Source organism: Paroedura picta, chromosome 1, assembly GCF_049243985.1.
Source record: "Paroedura picta isolate Pp20150507F chromosome 1, Ppicta_v3.0, whole genome shotgun sequence".
NCBI lineage: Eukaryota > Metazoa > Chordata > Lepidosauria > Squamata > Gekkonidae > Paroedura > Paroedura picta.
In genome coordinates, this window is record NC_135369.1 from 79,452,107 (window position 1) to 79,471,821 (window position 19,715).

At 41.9% G+C, this 19,715-nt stretch overlaps 2 protein-coding genes across 3 annotated transcripts; one reads left to right on the forward strand and one right to left on the reverse strand.

Annotated features, from left to right (window-relative positions):
• The first annotated feature begins 337 nt into the window (after positions 1 to 337).
• Positions 338 to 11,019, forward strand: HNRNPU (heterogeneous nuclear ribonucleoprotein U). 2 transcript variants are annotated; one of them, XM_077344406.1, is made up of 14 exons: positions 338 to 1,227; positions 1,823 to 1,931; positions 2,020 to 2,093; positions 3,707 to 3,846; positions 4,147 to 4,246; positions 5,049 to 5,161; positions 5,351 to 5,614; positions 5,787 to 5,906; positions 6,323 to 6,451; positions 6,769 to 6,937; positions 7,381 to 7,626; positions 8,193 to 8,404; positions 9,611 to 9,682; positions 9,931 to 11,019. In XM_077344406.1, the coding sequence occupies exons 1-14, from the start codon at positions 537 to 539 to the stop codon at positions 9,982 to 9,984; spliced, it is 2,493 nt and encodes an 830-aa protein (XP_077200521.1). In that variant the 5' UTR covers positions 338 to 536; the 3' UTR covers positions 9,985 to 11,019. The 2 variants fall into 2 exon arrangements, with proteins under 2 accessions (XP_077200521.1, XP_077200511.1); XM_077344396.1 differs by having other exon boundaries at positions 339 to 1,227; positions 1,820 to 1,931.
• Positions 11,020 to 14,251: 3,232 nt separating this feature from the next.
• Positions 14,252 to 18,676, reverse strand: COX20 (cytochrome c oxidase assembly factor COX20). The gene is made up of 4 exons (XM_077344420.1): positions 18,435 to 18,676; positions 16,828 to 16,942; positions 15,950 to 16,013; positions 14,252 to 15,299 (listed from the first exon to the last, which is right to left on the reverse strand). Exons 1-4 carry the CDS (start codon positions 18,468 to 18,470, stop codon positions 15,161 to 15,163), a joined length of 354 nt encoding a protein of 117 aa, XP_077200535.1. The 5' UTR covers positions 18,471 to 18,676; the 3' UTR covers positions 14,252 to 15,160.
• Between the last annotated feature and the right edge of the window lie 1,039 nt (positions 18,677 to 19,715).

Sequence of the window (19,715 nt, forward strand, 5' to 3'; positions counted from 1 at the left end):
TCCTGTCATAGAAACTTCTGGATAGCTTTTGGCCAGTCACACTCTCTAGACCTAAGCCACCTCCCAAGGTGGCTTGTGAGGACAAAACGGGAAAGAGGAGACTGATGTAAACCATTTTGTTTCCCCACTGGGGAGAAAAGCAGGCTATGGGTGAATTAGATAAATAAGTGCGCGAGGTACTGTAATGGAGACTCCAGCTGTCTCTGTAGCCGATTATGCCCACTCACAGGCCCCCAGAGGGAAGCCCTCCGGCGTTCAGCCGGCACCCACGGCCCGCCGCAGTTTACGGTAGCGCTGCGCAAGAGTGGTATTTACGGTAGCGGGGGAACGGCGCGGCTACATGAGGAGCGCGGCGGGGGCGGGAGGAGCACAGCGCTGCGTGCTCGACCCCGCGAGGCGCGCTCACCGTCCCTGCCTCGCGAGCCTCGGTGAAAGGATTTGGCGCCAGGCGGGTCCCTCTCTGCAGCTGCCGCAGCCGCGCGATCCAGCCACCTCCGCCCAGACCGCCGCATCGAGTCGCCGCCGCCGCCGCCGCCATGAGCTGCTCGCCGGTGAACGTGAAGAAGCTGAAGGTGTCGGAGCTCAAGGAGGAGCTGAAGAAGCGGCGCCTCTCGGACAAGGGCCTCAAGGCCGACCTCATGGAGCGCCTCCAGGCCGCGCTCGACCAGGAGGAGGTCGGCGGGGGAGGCCTCGGGAGCGGCGAGCCGGGCAATGGCAGCCTGGAGGAGCGGGGGGCCGCGCCCGGCAGCGCCCAGGAGCAGCTGATGGCGGCGGGAGGCGGAAGCTCCGGCCAGGCCGCGGCCTGCGACGACGATGAGGAGGCCGAGTTCGGCGCCTGCCAGGGCGAGGACGAGGAGGAGGAGGGCATGGAGCTGGGCGAGGAGAACGGCGAAGGGGTGGCCGCCGGGGAGGAGGAGGCCGCCGAGGACCTCGAGGACGACGAGAACGGCGACGACCAGGGCTTCCAGGAGGGCGAGGACGACGACGACGAGGCCGCCGCCGCCGCCGGCTCCGAGGGGAACGCCAACGGCCACGGCTCGCAGCAGCAGCCGCCGCCGCCGCAGGGAGCTGCGGCGAAGGAAGGGCCTGCGAAGGGCCTGGCTGGCGGGGCCGCCTCGGAAGCCTCGGGCTCCAACCCCGCTCCTGCCGCCCAGCCCGGCGCCAAGCAGCTCTCGCCCGCGCAGCAGCAGCAGCAGCAGAAAGCGGGAGGGCCCGCTCGCCAGGGAGGTGAGTCGTGCGTGGGACCCGGATGGGCGGCGGTTGGCGGCCTAGCAGCAGGGTTGGAGCGCGCCGCCATTCCCCCCCCCCCCGGGACCGGGCGAGGAGGCCGTAGAGAGGCCTCGGAGGGGGTTTCCAGGCCTGACGTGCCGCGTGTCTCGTGGGGCGGGGGGGAGGGGTGCCTGCGCCATTTCAGGAACGTCGTGAGGAAGGGGCGCGTGAGGAGGGAGGGGGGAGAGGGCGGCTCGCAGGAGCCGCTGGGGCGCGCTGTGGAACGTGCAAGAGAACGTTTGTGGCGTCGTGCGTCACATCCGCTCGGAGGCCCCTGCGGCCTTGAGTCCAGGCGCCGAATACAATGGAGGTGGAGGGCCTCGTGTTACGCCACAATCCTTTTTTATCTCTGCGGGGAGGCGGGACTTTTTGAGTTCGAGTTGATTTTTCGCCTCAGTCTCTGCGATTTGGAATCGAAAGGCCGGCGGAAATGGAGACAGTGAGTAAGTAACGGCATTGTCAATGCGATGCAAAAAGGGTTTATGGCTGTCGATATGAAATGTCCATATGGCTTAGTTTCCAATGTACTTTCCCCTCCCCGTATACTAAGGAGAAGCTAAAACCGAGCAAAAACCTGGTGAAAAGAAAAGGGGTGTGAAAAGACCACGTGAAGACCACGGGCGTGGATATTTTGAGTATATTGAAGAAAACAAATATAGCAGGTAAAGTAACATTCTGTATTTGTGTGACAAATTTTATAGTATCTCCATCTATTAATTTATCTAAGATTAATTTACTTTACTCTGTCAGGGCCAAGTCTCCTCAGCCGCCTGTTGAAGAGGAGGATGAGCACTTTGATGACACAATGGTTTGTCTTGATACTTGTAAGTATAAAATGTCCCTCTGGATCTTAAAACTTCAGTAAGTCCTAGGTTTTTGAAAATGGTGGTAGTCATACTGTCATATGAGAGGCATGCAATTGTTGCTTTACTTTCCAGATACAGCTGTTTAACATAAATTGGTTTGCAATATAAAATGGCATGTAAAATTAAAATTCACAGATAAATAAGTGAATAGTGACAGTTTAAGAATAGCATTTTAAAAATAAGCTAGTATTTTGCTTTAAGCTGTTCATGTGAGATATGAAATCCCTAAAGTATGTGTGTATGGTCTCTCCATGGTGCAAGCTTTGTTCTGTTCTTACAAAATAAGAAGTCAAGAAGAACATTTCTTTTTAATCCTGTTGCACTTTTAAGGCCTCAGAATAGAAATGAATGTGTACAACAGGTTACTTGCTGCAGCAGTTTTCTATTAAACTAGAGGGGATGGGTGAATAAATACAGTTCAGTTGAAATCTAGTATCTGGTTGCATTAATTAAAAGGCTGCGAGTGGTGAGAAAATAATTTTAGAGTCTCTTATACTGTTATTCACAACTAGATGGTTTTAGGGTTAAAGTCTGTATTCTAGCTGTGGTTAAACTATAATGCTGCATGGATTTTGCTGGAATAGGTCTGTTTGTATAATTTTTAACAAAACTTGTAAGAGCTTATTTGACTGGGGCGTGCACCTGAATAGGAGCTTAGGTAGGTTTTAATGGTTAATGTAAATAGCAGTGAATTATTGCAAAATGTTTGCTTTACAAATGATGTTCAAGATTTTTTTACCTTTAAGATAGAGAGCTAGTAAGATAATGCTTTTGATTCTTAGATAAAATGTATTTCAAACATTATTAAAATGGCCTTTATCCAGTAGATCTTCAAAGTCCTTTACAGCAGGTAATAATGTAAATATCATAAAGCATTAACAAACTAAATTTTCAGTCATTATGAAAAGATTTTGTAAAGTGAGAAATTCTTAACATACTGGGCTTTTAAAAGGAGTCATTCTAGTATTTAGAATTGTTATGGTGAACTGTTACATTGTGAAATGTGCCTCAGATAATATTTCTGTATAACTTGGTCTGTCACTTCTCATGACATTTTCATGTTGGCAGCTGTGTGGTACTAAATGACAGCACTTCAAGTATTTATAATATTAATCAAGCTAGCTCCGGCAGTTAGCTCGATGAAAGGCTTTATGTAACACATTTTGAATAATCTCAAAGTACGGAGATACTTTTAGTATGTGTGGCACCTTGAACTTGTAGACATTTATCTTCAGGCCAATTGATATGTACACTGATCAGATTAGATACCCTTTTAAAATCCAGTCCTCCAAGGAGCTCTACTCTACTTTTCTGGATTTCCCCCCTTATAACCACTCTGAGGTAGATTAGGGCACTCAGTGTCTTTTGCATTGTGCCCCCCCCCCCCCCCCGCCAAGTTTTGCACACTGACAACTCAGTTACATGAACATGTTTTTTTAATGGTGTTTCTGAATTGTTGTTCAGAACATGTTGTGATGTTCCTTATGTTGATCTAATCATAGCTATTTTGCTGCTTTTGGGCTTGAAATGCCTATGGAGTGGATTGCAACTATGCTTTTTATCTCTAACAGATAATTGTGATCTACACTTTAAAATTTCAAGAGACCGTTTCAGTGCTTCCTCACTCACTATGGAAAGTTTTGCTTTTCTTTGGGCTGGAGGGAGAGCCTCATATGGAGTATCCAAAGGAAAAGTTTGCTTTGAGATGAAGGTAACCCAAACGAATCCTTATGATTTACTACACCTAATAATACTTTTGTTATTCATTTTGGCTATATAGAAGGAATATTATATAGACATGGGTTTACAGTGGATCTGAAGAAAGTTCTGGTTTGTATGCTATAACCCTTAATGATTGCATTCTTTCATGTTTGAATCTGTCAAGCACTGAGAAAAGAACTGTTGCATTACTGACAATATGAATTACAGTTTGCAAGTAGGTCTTCTACTATAATAATGGGTGAAGTACTGTCTATTTTCCAATTTGGATATTTTTTTCGTGAAAAAATAGGTAACTGAGAAGATTCCTGTTAAGCATCTGTATACAAAAGACATTGACATACATGAAGTGAGAGTTGGCTGGTCACTGAACACAAGTGGGATGCTACTTGGTAAGTTTTTCCTTGCCTCTGCTGACTGCAGAATAGATATGAAGACTTGGGTGCTTATTTGTATGTTGCTGTAGTTCTCACGGCATTACAGGCATTCACTTGATTTTCCGTAATAGTGCTGTCAATTTTTTCCAGTTTCTTGCTTTATTAATTATTGTAGTTGAAGGGAGGCCATCCAATACATGGAACTGTTCAGTGACATGAAGTTTGCTTAAAACAGCTTGTGTGAAATCTTGTAAACTAAAAGTTATCTAAACTAATGGCATACCAATCATAGCCTGATAGTGTCTAGAAGAAAGTGTGCATTTTAGGAACATCGAAGTGAAACATTCTTAGAGATGTATTTGAAGAAGTGCACATAAGCTCTGTCTTCATTCTGTTACCTAGCTTTAGTTCCACTGGCTCATCCACTAATTTGTGAAGCCTTTTTGAAAAGGGAATAGAGTTGGCCCAGGCAAGGTTGTCTGATACTGGTGAGGGTGAAAGGTAAATCTCGCTTCTGGAGGAGGGACTTGGCAATGCTAAGAGAAGGTTGAAGGACATGCCTGCTGCTGTAGAACTAGCCCCAAGAGCTGGGTCCAGGTAGTTGTCCTTCTCTTCACTTGGCCCATGTGCTGATAGGTGCTAAGTTTATGCAGTGCAGTATGGAGGAAAGAAGGTAAGGGAATCATGAAATATCATGTGAGCTGTAAAAACACCTTTCTATATTCAGTTGTCATGTAAGATTCGGACATTTAAAGGAGTACAGTAAAAAAAGCCTTGATCTATTATTAAGATCATAACTACTTTTTCATATTGTCAGGTGAGGAGGAATTTTCCTACGGATACTCTTTAAAAGGAATAAAGACATGCAATTGTGAGACTGAAGACTTTGGTGAAAAATTTGATGAAAATGATGTGATCGGATGTTTTGCTGTAAGATTTCATTTTCTTGCTTATGAAATGTTAGCACTATTACTGTTCACTTTAGGTACTATAAATTGAACTTCTTGTTAAACGATGAACTTGTTAGCTTTTAAGATAGGGTTACGGTAATATCTTGGGAAGAAGTTTAAACAACATGCTTCTGTGTTGCTATAAAAGTTATAATTTTTGGTTTGACAGAATTTTGATGGTGATGAAGTGGAACTCTCCTACTCAAAGAATGGACAGGAGCTTGGAGTTGCTTTCAAAATCAGTAAAGAAGTTCTTTCTGGAAGACCCCTTTTCCCACATGTTCTCTGCCATAACTGTGCAGTTGAGTTCAACTTTGGGCAGAAGGATGAACCTTATTTCCCCATACCGGAGGGGTACACCTTCATTCAGAATGTTCCCCTAGAGGATCGCGTTAGGGGACCCAAGGGACCAGAGCAGAAAAAAGAGTGTGAAGTAAGTATAAGCAAATTCATTTATGAACATCAAGTTGCCATAAATGTTTCCCCTAGCATTAGGGAATAGTTGATGGAGTCCGTTAAAGCAAAGTAGTGCTAATAAATTTGCCTGTGGGGATTTCTGATGCAGAATACACCACTTTAATGTCTCCATCCATACTCACATTTAGGTGATAATGATGATTGGTTTGCCTGGAGCTGGGAAGACTACTTGGGTTACCAAACATGCAACAGACAACCCTGGGAAGTATAACATTCTTGGAACAAATACTATTATGGACAAAATGATGGTAAGTAGGGATTTTTTAATGAACTAATTCCGTTAGCAAATACTATGAATGATTCTGGGGGAAGGGGAATTAAACCTCTAAATTTCTGATGGTTCAACAATATATTGACTTCTCAAACACTGCCCCCCTCCTCCTCAAACTTAACTCTGAAACTACAGGACTGAAGATCAACCGAAATTGCTCAAATTTGGCTTTAGCCATTTAACACTTGGCTATTCAAACGAAACTGCCTCCTCTTTTGAGCATATCAAATAGTAGCTAGAACTTGAAATTGTGCAAGGAGTTTATATAAAATTGAAAACAAGATCTCATTGGATTTCTTCTAAAACGAATCTCTTCTAAGCTAAAAGAAAACAATAAGAAAAAGTTAGTGCAGAACAGTGGCAATCAGCTTTGGGCAATTATGTTTTTTTTAGGTTGCTGGTTTTAAAAGGCAGATGGCTGACACTGGAAAGCTTAATACACTGTTGCAGAGAGCACCACAGTGTCTTGGCAAGTTTATTGAGATTGCTGCTCGTAAGAAACGGAATTTCATTCTGGATCAGGTATGGGGGCAAAAATTAATTTTTGACTTATAGAATGTATTTAAGCTACAGTTGTGCAAGGGAATGTGTAAATTTTAAACTTCATCAGTGGGAGATAATGTGAATTTGAGGTGTAAAGCTGAAATTATAGTTGTAATGTTTGTAACATATTTGAAGCTGGGGAGAATGGTTACCCTAGAATCTAGAGCCTAACGTGTACGTAACTTCCTTGTAAAAAGTCATTGCGTTATACATGTGGAGGTGAAAGCTAAACACACTAATTTAACTTAGTTCTAACAATGACAGCTACGTGTAGTAAGTTACTGCATTTTTTTCAGACAAATGTGTCTGCAGCTGCGCAGAGGAGAAAAATGTGCCTGTTTGCAGGCTTCCAGCGCAAAGCAGTTGTTGTTTGCCCAAAAGATGAAGACTACAAGCAAAGAACACAAAAGAAGGCAGAGGTGGAGGGAAAAGATCTTCCAGAGCATGCAGTGCTCAAAATGAAAGGCATGGAACATAATCTATACTGTGTTCTAGGATGTTGAGTATCTGTTTAAAGGAATAATGTAAAATCTAAGGATTCAAAATTTCTTGCCTTAAAACAGTTTATGCCTCTTTAAAAAAAACTGGAAGACTTCTGTAACTTTGTAAGACAACACTATATTGTGTTCCCTCTGCTGCAGCCCTTAACACTATTCAGTCATGATATGCTTCATGCAGATGCACAAAGCTGTCTTGGCATAAAGTGCCCTAGTAAACTAAGCTAAACATATTTAGTAGACATGTATTCCCAATACAACTTCATAGGGAGAATGTATCCTCAAATCCTGGACTCCTAGCATCTTGAGTGACCATTACTTGTCTTGCATTCTTTATATAGGAGGGGGACTTTGGCTTATTTTGATGATTGTCAGAAATAGATACTGAATATTCGGGACTCTCTGTTATAGGAAATTTTACCCTGCCAGAGGTATCGGAATGTTTTGATGAAATAATATATGTAGAGTTGCAAAAAGAAGAAGCCCAGAAACTCCTGGAGCAGTACAAAGAAGAAAGCAAGAAGGCCCTTCCACCAGAAAAAAAACCAAACACTGGTTCAAAGAAAAGTAACAAAAAGAGTGGTAAAAATCAGTTTAACAGAGGTGGACAGAGAGGACGTGGTGGATTTAACATGCGTGGCAACTTCAGAGGAGGAGGTAGAACGTTCTTACTAAGTTTTGCCTCTAATACATCCACAGGGTTTTAGTTGCTCATTTCTTAGGAGGGGTGTGGTGAAGAATACTTGTGAGGTGAAAGTAGCAGCATTCTACTTCAGCATAGTATGGGCAGGCACATGGAACAAATATGTGCCAATACAGGAAGGAGAAGTATGGGTCCATTGTAGGTCAGGAAAAGTCTCAAATGTGATTCTTGTGGGGAAACACAACATTTTAATTATATATTGGGCTCCTTTTAAAAAGCCACAAGAGAAGCTTAAAACTATGGCTGTAACTTGCTGAAGTTTTTGAGTGATTAAACTGCGTTTTGGTAGTTTTGAAATACGGTTTTCATAACAGCTGCTTATTTCTAGAGCTGGCTGAGCTTTAATAAGATGTTGCTTCTTCAGATGATACTGATTTGGACAGGATTCTGATTCTGTCCTCCTTAAGTTAAACTATTTGTTTACTGGAATGTCTTGGTTTTTGAATAGAGTGATGCAGGATAGGAAAGTATTTACTACCATTGGTCCATTATTGCTGCTGAAATAAATGTATTCTCACAGTCCCTGGAAATCGTGGTGGATACAATAGGAGAGGTGGCAATATGCCCCAGCGTGGAGGCGGAGGCGGTGGCGGTGGCAGTGGTGGAGCAATAGGTTATCTGTATCCTCGTGGACCTGTCTTTCCAACCAGAGGTGGTGGCGGAGGAGGTGGATATTCAAACAGAGGAAATTATAACAGAGGTGGAATGCCCAACAGAGGAAACTATAACCAGGTACTGTGTCCAGGAAGGTAGCATTCCAATCTCCTTCAGTGTTTGCATTGCTTTTCTACCAGCTATATTGCTGTTTTAATTCGCAACACCCAGTATTTCCTATCAGAGGGGATTATTGTGTCCACAACTACCTAGCTGAAATTGTGGCTTACTTTCCAGGTTCTTGACTCATCCCCTGGACTCCACAAAACTTCAGGTCAATGAGAGGTAGCTTAGAGTATAGTGTAAATGAAGAAGACATGAGTTTAAACAAAATATGTTGCTGGAAAAAAAATTGTATTTCAAAATGCTTAAGCCCCCCCCCCCCCCCAAAAAAAAAACATGACTTTGACCCTTTACGCACTGAAGGTTTTATGCCGGGCTGCAGGCTGGAGTTTTAGTCATGACAGGTTGCCCCACCTCTTCCTGCACCTACACGGGGGAGCATTTGGCCTAGTACACCTCATCCCACCCCCCATTTGTGCTCCAGCACAAGAGCTGGAGCAGTGAAGTTCCTAGTGCATAAACGGTCTATATGAGGCTTGGCTGTATTGTGTAATTTCACATGCAGCCTGCCACTGCAACAAAGTGTGTTAAATACTTCATACAGGGATAGTGTGCTGTAGCCTAGTTTTTTCCTGCCTTGTTCTAGATATCCAGGAACTGGACTTATATGTTCTGTCTATAAAAGCTTTATAATGCTGCAGGATGAGTAATCATTCAGAAGTGTTTTAATATATTATTAATACGTCTTGATATTTGGGATTATTGGCAGTTAGATTCCCTGACATGTTACACCAGCAGTGTAGTGGTTAAGAGCTCAGTGCTCTAACCTGGAGAATTGAGTTTGATTCCCCACTCCTCCACTTGCTGGGGGTCCTTGGGCTAATCACAGTTCTAGGGCTGTCCTTGAGCAGTTGAGTTCTCTCAGCCCCACATGCCTCATGGGGTGACTGGTTTGGGAAGAGGAAGGGAAAGGTCTTGAAGATGCTTTGGAACTCCTTCAGGTAGTGAAAAGCAGGGTTTAGAAAATCAGCTCTTCTCTCTCAGATGCTGGAGTGTGTGATCCAATATGTCCATTTAAAGTCAGTATGCTGAATTTCATGTAAGTAAAACCTTGGATATGCTGGTCAGACTGCCTGAATAGTGACTGACAAGACTTAAAATTTGCATTGGATGTAGGTAGACCTTGCATGTTAAATAACTTTTTGACTTGTTTTATTGCAGAACTTCAGAGGAAGGGGAAATAATCGTGGCTACAAAAATCAGTCTCAGGGCTACAACCAGTGGCAGCAGGGTGTAAGTAATTTGGATAATTTTTCTGTCATGATAGTTTAATCCTCAGGGTTTCAGTTTAACAGTTAGATAAACTTTTTTGTTGGCATTTGCATTTCTTCTACCTTAGTCAAAAACTAGATATAAGAACACTTAAGGCAGATTCATTTGATTTTTACACCCTTTGCCCTCCTTCAATAATTAGATATCCTTATCAGCTGCAAAATAGTGTTTCAGAGTTTGTTAATTGTTATTTTTTAAATCTTTTACAGCAATTCTGGGGTCAGAAGCCATGGAATCAGCATTATCACCAAGGATACTATTGAATTCCCAAATAAAATGAACTGATCCATATTTCTCAAAAACCTTCACAAGAAGTCGACTGTTTTCTTTAGTAGGCTAACTTTTTAAACATTCCACAAGAGGAAGTGCCTGCAGGTTCCTTTTTTAGAAGCTTTGTGGGTTTGATTTTTTTTTGTACATTTTTAATTGCAGTTTTAAAGTGATTCTTAAGAGAACCTCAGCATTGTGCACGATAAGAGAATGTGTCAGTATTTCAGGGTTCTACATTTTATCTGTAAAATGTGATATTTTTTTTTACCACAACAAAAGTAAAATGTTGCTTTGTATCTGGTGTCCTCTTATTAAAGGTTTTTTTTTCCTTTTCTCCCTCCTCCCCAATTTCTAAGAAACAGTCGTGAGTCATCAGAACAGAAAAGTGAGCAACCAGGCTTGTTGTGGCCCTATGATGATTGATATGTAAATAATGCTCATTACACTCCATCTTCCACTCCATCCTCCCTATGCAGTTTCTAGGTATGGAAGAGGGCAGAAAAATCAGAAACCTTGTTTTGGCAATAAACTGGAGTGTTTAGGTTTTTTTAATCATTTGGGAAAAGGTTTGGGTAGAGGCAAAGAAAACCTAAGTCTAAATAGTGAAGGTGGAGTGTGTGTAAAACCTGGTTGCATTTGTCTGTGAGACTCAACTTGTGAAGGTACACCATCAATTTTTTTTCCATTTGTTCTGCATTTTGATTCTGAAAGCTGGCTTTGCCCATTTCTTATTAAACAAACTTGTTGTAAATCCAGTTGTCTAATGGGATCTATATGAAGTTAGCTGTGTGTCTGTAACCTTTTCCCCACAAAATACTGTGTATTTAGTGTGCTTGTAGTAGTAAACTCCACCATTTTGTAAACAAATGAAATTGTGATTCACCCATTTTATATCTAATTTTTAATCATGTTAGTTCTCAAATGGGTGTGTCTCCTTAGCCTGCTGATTACTATTTCTTTTAAGATAGTAGGTGGAGAAATTAACTCTAGACGTTTGTTTGCAATAAAATAAAATCATTTTACTCTTGTTTTGGGATTCTCACCAGATTGGTCTAAAATCCCTTTAATACCAGAATACACAACTCTAATGAGGAATGTACACATAGCATGCGTTGCCTTCACAATCAAAAAGGATTTTTTTTTTTGCTTCTGTGCTGGAAGCAACTTTGCCTGAACTGTAAATCTCTTTTCTCCCCCCCCCCCTCCCCGTGGGTATCTAGGACTCTAATGATCTGGAGGGAATTTCAGGAAAACATGGAATTAGACCTATGAATCTTCATGGCTTATTCTCTCAAAGTCTTGTGAAGTTGATGGGTGTTCTTCATATAATGTGCCCTGGGGTCTCAAACTGATAAGTGATTTGTGTTACTGCAGCAAAGTAAAATTTAAAGTTACAGCTATGCATATGAAGCTTCAGTGATGTGCATTTGTCTGGTATTTGCATTTGTTGGCAGCGGCATGTTAAATGGGTATTATATTTTATGGGGCATAAGCGATTTAGCTTGGGCTGAGTAGGGAAATGATCTTGGGATTGTATAGAAACTCTTGGTGGAAGTGTTGGCCCAGCATGTGATGCCAAAGGTAATGGTTGGTATTAGTGTGGCCTCATTTGGAATATTTGGCTGAGGTTTTTATTTTTCTTTGCAGTACAAACTATTGCAAAGCTTGAAAAAGTGCAGAAGAGAACTGCAATTGCTAGTAAAGAGATGAAAGGAATGGGGGGCATGTTTAGCTTTTTCCCAGCTAAATGGGGATATAACCTTCATTTAATTATATATGGAACAGAATTTGGGTGTGTCCAATAAAGTTCATGGGAAAATGGCAAAAGCCACTTGTACCGGTGCAAGCAGGATAGACGTTTCTTCTCTCTTGCTACAGTAAATGGAAAATCACCCCCACCCCCAATACACACACACACCAATAATAGAAGGCCACAGCCTGTGCTCTGTTGGCCCTTTGGTGGCTGTGAAGCGAGATGATAAACTAGAGGGATTACTGTTCTGATATAGCAGGACTCCTATTCCTATTCTTGCATCTCCAGTGTTTGGATTATGTTAATTAGCTGTAGTATTTAGTGAATATTGAATGATCGTGGGTGACAGTCCTAATTAATTGGGAGTGCAATTGTTTCATTTACACTCTTGACTTTATCCCAACAACTGAGGTACATTAGGCTGAATGTGTAACTGGCCTAAGATCACCCAGGAAGGGTTGGGAATTAATCTGTCTCTTCTGGTCTTAATCTATCACTAATCGCTTTTGAAGGATTGAGCATTAAAGTTGTTCCCAAGGAACATAGTCCCTTGTTTTGTGTTATCCCCAATTTTATTGTACATCCAATGCCTGGGGATAAAATTTTCAAATCTTCCACGTGAGAACTATTAAGGTAGAATTATGCAGAATCCTCTGGTGCTTGTCAGATGTAACGTGATCATCTTTTGGTTCACCTTGTTTTTTGACCCAAAGGCTGAATTGTCAGATTTAAATATGCAGATGGCTACTAGCAACGGTGTCTGTATGCATGTCTTTAACATTAGTCTGAGTTCTCACAAGCATCAGCTGGTTTACATTCAATTCTTAAGGAAAAAGGAAACCCGCTAGTATATAGTACAATTCCTCAAATTCCCCAAAAGTACAAGGAAAAGAGTAGATAAATGCTATTACAGAAAAGTAGCTGCTCCTTGCAGGACTACCTGTATTTGATATGTAGATTTGCCCTTGGTTCCACATGCATGGTGGACGAAGATACCTATGTGAGATAGTACTTACAAGGAAACCTTGTTCTCACAATGCATCAAGACTTTTATCACCTGCTTTACAACATAAGGAAGGTGGTATCCTGATCCCTGAAAGGTTTGCTGGAAATTTTGAGACCTGTAGCAAAAGTAATTTATTCCCCCTTCCTGTAGTTATTCCTCATCTATGGGTAGGGATTTGGGGTACCAATCAGCTCAGGAAGTTCAATGGTGATGAGGAATGTGGGAGGTAGGAAAACACTACTATGGGGTTCTGTAGGTATTATGGAGCAACTTGCTTATGATTCCGCCCCCCCCCCCCCCCCCGCGCCACTGTTTTGTGGCAGCTGTGCAGCTTGGCTGGGTAAGATCTTATGTCATGACATTGCAAGTATTTAGTGCATAGAGCTTTGCATTGCCCTTAAAATGATTTCAGTGGCTGGAAAATCTAATTGAGAGTAAATTACAAAGTTGAAGACAATTTGCAAATGATCTTCAGTAACCCTCCCCATGGATAAATTGAAACCTTCAGTTGTGAATAGCATACCTTGGATTGCTAAATTGAAAAACAGGAACATAGTATATTTGCTCTTGTCAGGTAAAGATTAAAGCAAACAACACAGGTAGTCTTCCCATTGTTAGTCATAATTAAATTTTGGGTGAACAAGACATTCTCATCTAAAGTCTAATGTCCTAATGCCTGCCAGACTAAATTTCAAAATGTTTTTTCAAATTTCATGTTTTTTGGGGAGCAAAAGTTGCTGTGTCTAACGTGCATGAATACAAAGTTTGGGGGAATGCCACATTGGAGGCAAAAGATGGCCTGCTATTCCCATTTTATCAAGCCCATATATTATCGTTGGAGCTCATGTGTCTCACGTTTTGAGAGGCATGCTAGAGCCACTACTGAATTCTCAGCTGCTTGGCTTTCATGTACATCAACGTACTCTCAGTGGAGGAATCTTATCCAGGACTGAAACTGCAGTAAGTTTGTATCATCAAGGAATAAAGCAAGCCTTCCAGCATCTAACTTACAAAACCTATTTTCGAATACCCTGTTCTACCCACCTAATGCTCAAGTTGGTTTCAGAGCCAAATGGCAGCAACTGTAATTAACAATGTGTATGCATACAAACTGTTAGATCAAATCCCATGTCAAATACATTACTGCACACATTTGTGTTGTTACGCTCTTAATATATGATAAAACAAAAAAGAGTCTTGTGGTAATTTAAATGTGGACAGATAAGCTTTTGTGGACTACAGCCTGGTATGCTAATATCAATGCAACAACTGAAATTGGAAATTTTTAATATATATTTTGCTATCTACAAGTTAACAGTTTGTTAATATGGGGTTTCTGGTCTGGTGGAAGGCAGCAATGGTATGGTAGTGTCATCCTGCCAATGTGTCCCTCTTACCTATAACTTGAACAAGAATTTGGATAGGCAGCAGATATGTATTGGTTTAGACTATTTGAGTACAGTAGCAAAAATATGGTTTTGAAAAGGAAATAAAGCCTAGCTACTGATTCAAATACTTTTATTAGTTTGTACTTAATTGCATGGAAATTTTTCTGCATGCTGCTTTCCACATAGTATTTTATTAAAAGGCCCTTAATGTACAAAACATACAATGCACATCATAAATTACTATTATCAGATACCAGTCAATAACTAGAATGTTTCATGGATTTTTTGGGGGGAGGGGATTGCTTACAACCATTTCCAGTATTACAACTCTTTCTGCAGTAACAGTAACACTTAAAAAAAATTGAGCCACTTTGAAACTGAGGCTAAGGCTAAATATGAAGAGTGCACATTTCCTATTCATGTGATTAAAATACCATATTTGAATTGTGGCCATAGAAGGGTCAGGGTATTCATTTCCTGAAAATAGTAATAGTGCAGCAACAAATTCACCTTACAACACCAAGTGTCTTAATAACACAGTATTATCAATGGGAAAATACATGATCAATCTGAAGAGATTGATCTCTTGAACTGGGAAACAACAGTTGACTATTTTAGTGAAATGCCTTTCATTTCCTAACACATTTAGATAGGCATTTAATAAATGATATATACAAGTGTTCCAATTACTGATTTTAGGGAGTATTCAGAGTTCATTAGATCTTGCCCACAAGTTTTACATTTTCAAAGTCTAATCTATATCTGTATATAAGTTGCTGAATAAGCTTTCCAAACTAACACCAAACTGTTCTGAGGACATTTTCAGCATTCTCTTTGGTATGTACTGTTAACTGGATCTCATTCCCATTTCTCCCCGTAGCAACGTAAGTATATTTAATGTCCTTTCACAGGCTTTTCAATCCGACCCAATCCTAGCAGCAACCAAGTTCTGTGACTTCTCAGATTAGTTTTCATTCCTTGTTTACAGATGTTACCCAACAAATTGTTGCACTATGATTTTGTCAATGACTTCTGTCAGTGCTTGTTTTTTTTGCCACTGGATCAAACTGTGTGCCTTCAAACAATATCTTGTTTCTTATTGCTCCTTGAATCATTCGCTGCTGGATCCTTAGTTTTGCATAACTATATCGGCAGTAGAACCTAAAATGGAAAAAAGGTGCATGATTCCTTTGCAAATGCTTAGTGGGACAGTACTTAGCTGAGGAAGCTACTAGTCTAAAAGCAATATGACCTCAAGCTCGATAACATTTTTCATGAACCAATAGAGTAGTCTGAGGACTAAAGGCACATATGTATTCTTGTTTTCAATTTGGGCTACTCCTGCTACCAGTGAAAAGTCAAGCCTCCTTTCCTGCAGTTTCTGGCTAGCACAAATGTATGTTGCCAATATGTGAAGATGGTTCTTCCTCCACTCTCTCATGGTCTCCCCATTATTTTAAAAATGAGAATAAAGATGCTTGTATAATAAAATGCTAAAGTTGCCTTTTAGAAATAGAGGGTGGGGGGAAATAGGCAAAAAGAATTTTGCTAGTAGTAGTAAGGACATTTAGTTTAAATCCACACACCAATGACTATACTGCACCACCATGAGAATTTAAAGGACACTGTTGGACAGCAGGATAGAGCTATAGGAGTTGAACATTTCCTAATCCTGCCCTGAAATGCTGTAGGAGAATAATACTGCTGAGTGTCATAGAGTTCTTCTACATGTGGCTGTCATGGGGATGTATTGTGCCCGAATACTGTAACTTGCAGCATTGGTCTATCAATTCCAGAGAAACCATACACACCAGTATCCTAATGTCGTCAGGATAAAGCCTCCTACTCCAACATGACATGATCGTCTCACTCTACCTGAGGGGAAAAATTATTCACATAGCTTAAATATAAATTTTAAACCCAGCAGATAGATTATAACAGGAAAACAAAGCATATAACCGAAGTACATTCTTTGAAAGTTTTTAATGAATTAATTTGCAATGTGAAAGCCACTTTAGGTAATCTTGAAGATATTTATAGCATGGCTATAAGAAACATGAGATCAAATTATAGCACAGAAAAAGCTTAGCAAAAAAATAGTTTGCTAATTGATTCCCCCCCCCCCGATATAAAAAGCAAACATTCTAAGGTAAAATGTAGACTCTATAATTTACCTTCATTGTTATGAGACTTCTGGATTTAGCTGATTGACATGAACTACTGACTCAACTGCTAAACTATTATGGAATGTTTATATATATATTAACATCTTAATTGCTCAAAAGGTTAATTTTCCAGGGTTGGATGCTAGGCCTCTTTTGCCCCACACTACACTCAATGCTGTTTCCAAGAGTCAACGAAATCACAGGAGCTGCACTTTTGGAAGTCCTGCAAGCAGCAGTGGCAACAGAGACTGTTCCATTCCACAGTTAAAGCTTCTGATCAGCCTCTTAATATAAAAGGTCCAGGGATCAGAAAGAGCTATATGCCTTTGCAAGGAAGGGGCTGAGAAGAGAAGGAAATGGGAAAAGTGAATGGACAACTATTCTATTGTTTATTGCAGTAGTATGAGGGTGGCAAATGTGAAAGCATTAGTATTCATGAACACGTATGTGAGCAAATGAAGGGGGGTGGAGTGGAAAAAAATGTATGCCCCCACACCTTTGTACAAGCTTTCACTTTCACTTACTTGTTGCTAAGAAGTGTCCTACGCCCAGAGTTAAACTACCCAGTGATCCATACAGCAGTGATTCCCGAGCACAGGGGACAGTTCCAACATCAAGTATTCCCAGCAGCATAAAAGACTAAAAAAGTAAAATACATCAGATCAGAACATCCTCACAGAATAATGCAGTTGTTACCTAGAAGACTGACCAAAGCAACAAAATATCTACCTACTCAACAAACGTGCCAGTTTCAATACAGAAAGGATTCTTGTATCTTTCTTTAATGGCTTTGTAGCAGATACAGTTTTTCTATTATTTTGCTCCTTTGGGAAAAGCTGTCCTGCTAAAACTCTCCCCTCTCCATGACTTGCAGGGAAATCAGTTCCAATTCTTTTTTTCATCAGCACAGCTTGCTGTTCTACCATTCAATGTGCCCTTTTAGCTATGCACCACTGAAGGCTTATTAATGCACAAATAGTACAACAGATCAGTTCCACCTGTGGGACTCCAAGAGGCTGTGAGTGTGGGGACCCAAAAAATGCTGCACCTCTACATTGGGAAAAAGATGAGAAAGTAAGCCATTCTTGGTTTTCCAAGCTGTGGTTACACTGCTTTGGGACAGAAGCCACTATGGATGCAGCACTACTGCTTCTGTGCAGTTGTTCTATATCTACTACAATACTTATCCAGCCATACATTTAAAAATAAAAAGATAACAAGTAAGGACCTATGAGAAGAATTGTGTGAGTGTGTGGAGAGGGAATCCCATCGTCCACCCCTAAACACTTGCCAGACAGCTTGCTGCTCTCTCCTGCCCTCATTTCACCAAGACTGTGGCTGTGGAGAACAGATGGGAGTGGTATAGGCATCCCTTCCTGCTTGCTTCCCTTGCCACCTCCTGTGCTGCCACTCAGCATTTGTGGGACTGGAAGTTCACCTGGCTGGTCTACACACTGAGGCTGGCTCACTACTAGTCAAGAAGAAGGAGGCTCCTGAGAGAGGCGTTTGTGCTTTTTGCTCCCACTTTAAGATTTCAGGCTTCCTCCCTGCAAATTGGGAGAAAAATCTACGTGGCCTTGAGCTACAAATTAGGCCACAATGAAATCTGCCACATTATCAGGCTGCCCTCTCCAGCTTTAGCCCCCCCCCCCCTTTACATTTTTTTGCAGTTACACATTTTTCAGCCCTAAGCTCCCGTTTTTGTTTTTGTTTTTACATAGATGGTACCGTGTTCCAATTTGTATAATCGTGACTGCAAAGACAATGGCGACTCCCTGATAATTATCCCCAAGTGTAAGAGTGGGATGTGTATGTGGAATCAGGGCAGGTTTGTGTCAAGCTCAGCTTATGTGTGGCGACGACCAATGTAAAGAGGAGAAATGGTCTGCGATAACAGCCATGAGAGCTGAACGCAACCTCCACGTTCAGGGGCAGTATTCTTCTGCATAACAGCCACTATGGCGGAGAGGGACAGGCAGCAGGGACCAAATAAGTATTCGACTCTCTGGCATAGCCTAGCCCCACCTTCCTCTGACCCTCAAGGCACGCCAGGCGATCTTATGCTTTCTAGACGGCAACCAAAAAGGCGTCTCATTAGACGAAGATGCAGCCATCGCCTCTAGCCCATTACCTTCTTCGAGGCGTCGGGTTCCCCCTCGCCCGCCATAACAGCCGAGCTCCAAGCACCGACGCGCAAGCAAAAACCACAGAGCTGAACCCTGAGGCGCAGACAGGCCCCGCGCTGCAGACAGCCGCTCTATCCAGTCGCCTTCCCCATATATCTTTCTTCCATCGCTGTGGCTCCTCCCTTATCTCTATGGTATCCTGAGAGCGGGCGCCATTTTAGGTCTGGAGAGGAGATTTCGAGAAGGAATCCTTTGTTCACTGAGATGGGTCACGGAGCGGTGGCGCGCCCCAGTCGCGCGCACAGATTCCTCAGCTGCTGAGCCAGCCCCACCCCTCGGCTCCTCGCGCGCCGCCGCTTTCCTGCTCCCTCCAGGCCTGTCATGTCAAGAGTGTCCGTCGCGCGGAGGAAGGGTGTTGTGGGAAGCGCCTGCGATGTGCGGTGGCGGGTGACTGAAGCGTGTTACTGTTACTTGAGGCTGCAGTCTCAGCAAGCCAAGGCGCCCCCCCACCCCCATGATCACAAATCGTCGTGCGAGAGCCCCCTATAATTATCTTCTTGAATAAAATTTAAGAGCCACAAAAGGCGTGCTTTTCCCATTTTTGCTAGACTCTGTTAAGTGCTGTTAAGTCGATTCCAATTTTAGGCGACCCTGCAAACTGCAGCCATTCTCAGGTCCTGCAAACAGAAGGACGTATTTTCCTTTATTGAATCAATCCTTTTTGTTGTTGTTAGGGCTTCCTTTTTTTACTGCTGACTTTTCCAAGCCTTATTGGCTTTTCGTAATATGACTCAAGTACAGTAGCTTCAGTTTGGTCACTTTAGCTTCTCGGGAGTGGTCAGGCTTGATTTGATCTAGAACCCAAATATCTTAAAACCATATTTCAAATGAATCTATTTCCTGTCAGCTGTCTAGTAAGTTAAAAATTAACTGTATAAATGCAGCAGAATTCAGATATTACTCGTAAATGAATGTGTCCCTTGAACAGAAGCATAGCACAGTATTTTCAATTATTTGCAAAAGTTGGTAACAGAAATTTAGTAACACACATCCAGATTAACACACTTAATCTTGACCTTGTTCCTGAGCCCAATTCAGAGACAAAGTCAAACAAATGACTTGTAAATGACTAGGAGAATTTCCAAATGTCAGTTGGAAAGTATTAAAGCAAAACGTGTGACCTGTTAGCCCTGGCTAGCCTGGCACCATTAGGTCTCAGTAGATAGAATCCATATGCTTGTGGGAGAAGGCACTATCTAGTTTAGATTGCTCAGCAGCTAAGGCAA

Bases quoted from the DNA above. Each gene is read 5' to 3' on its own strand.
- HNRNPU (XM_077344396.1), top strand. From the start codon at position 537: ATGAGCTGCTCGCCGGTGAACGTGAAGAAGCTGAAGGTGTCGGAGCTC. The intron at 3,847-4,146 runs GTAACCCAAACG...GTGAAAAAATAG, and splicing joins AAGTTTGCTTTGAGATGAAG to GTAACTGAGAAGATTCCTGT. The intron at 5,615-5,786 runs GTAAGTATAAGC...ACTCACATTTAG, and splicing joins AGCAGAAAAAAGAGTGTGAA to GTGATAATGATGATTGGTTT.
- COX20 (XM_077344420.1), bottom strand. From the start codon at position 18,470: ATGGCGGGCGAGGGGGAACCCGACGCCTCGAAGAAG. The intron at 16,014-16,827 runs GTAAGTGAAAGT...TTTTCCCCTCAG, and splicing joins AGGACACTTCTTAGCAACAA to GTAGAGTGAGACGATCATGT. The intron at 15,300-15,949 runs GTGTGTATGGTT...TTTCCATTTTAG, and splicing joins CTGACGACATTAGGATACTG to GTTCTACTGCCGATATAGTT.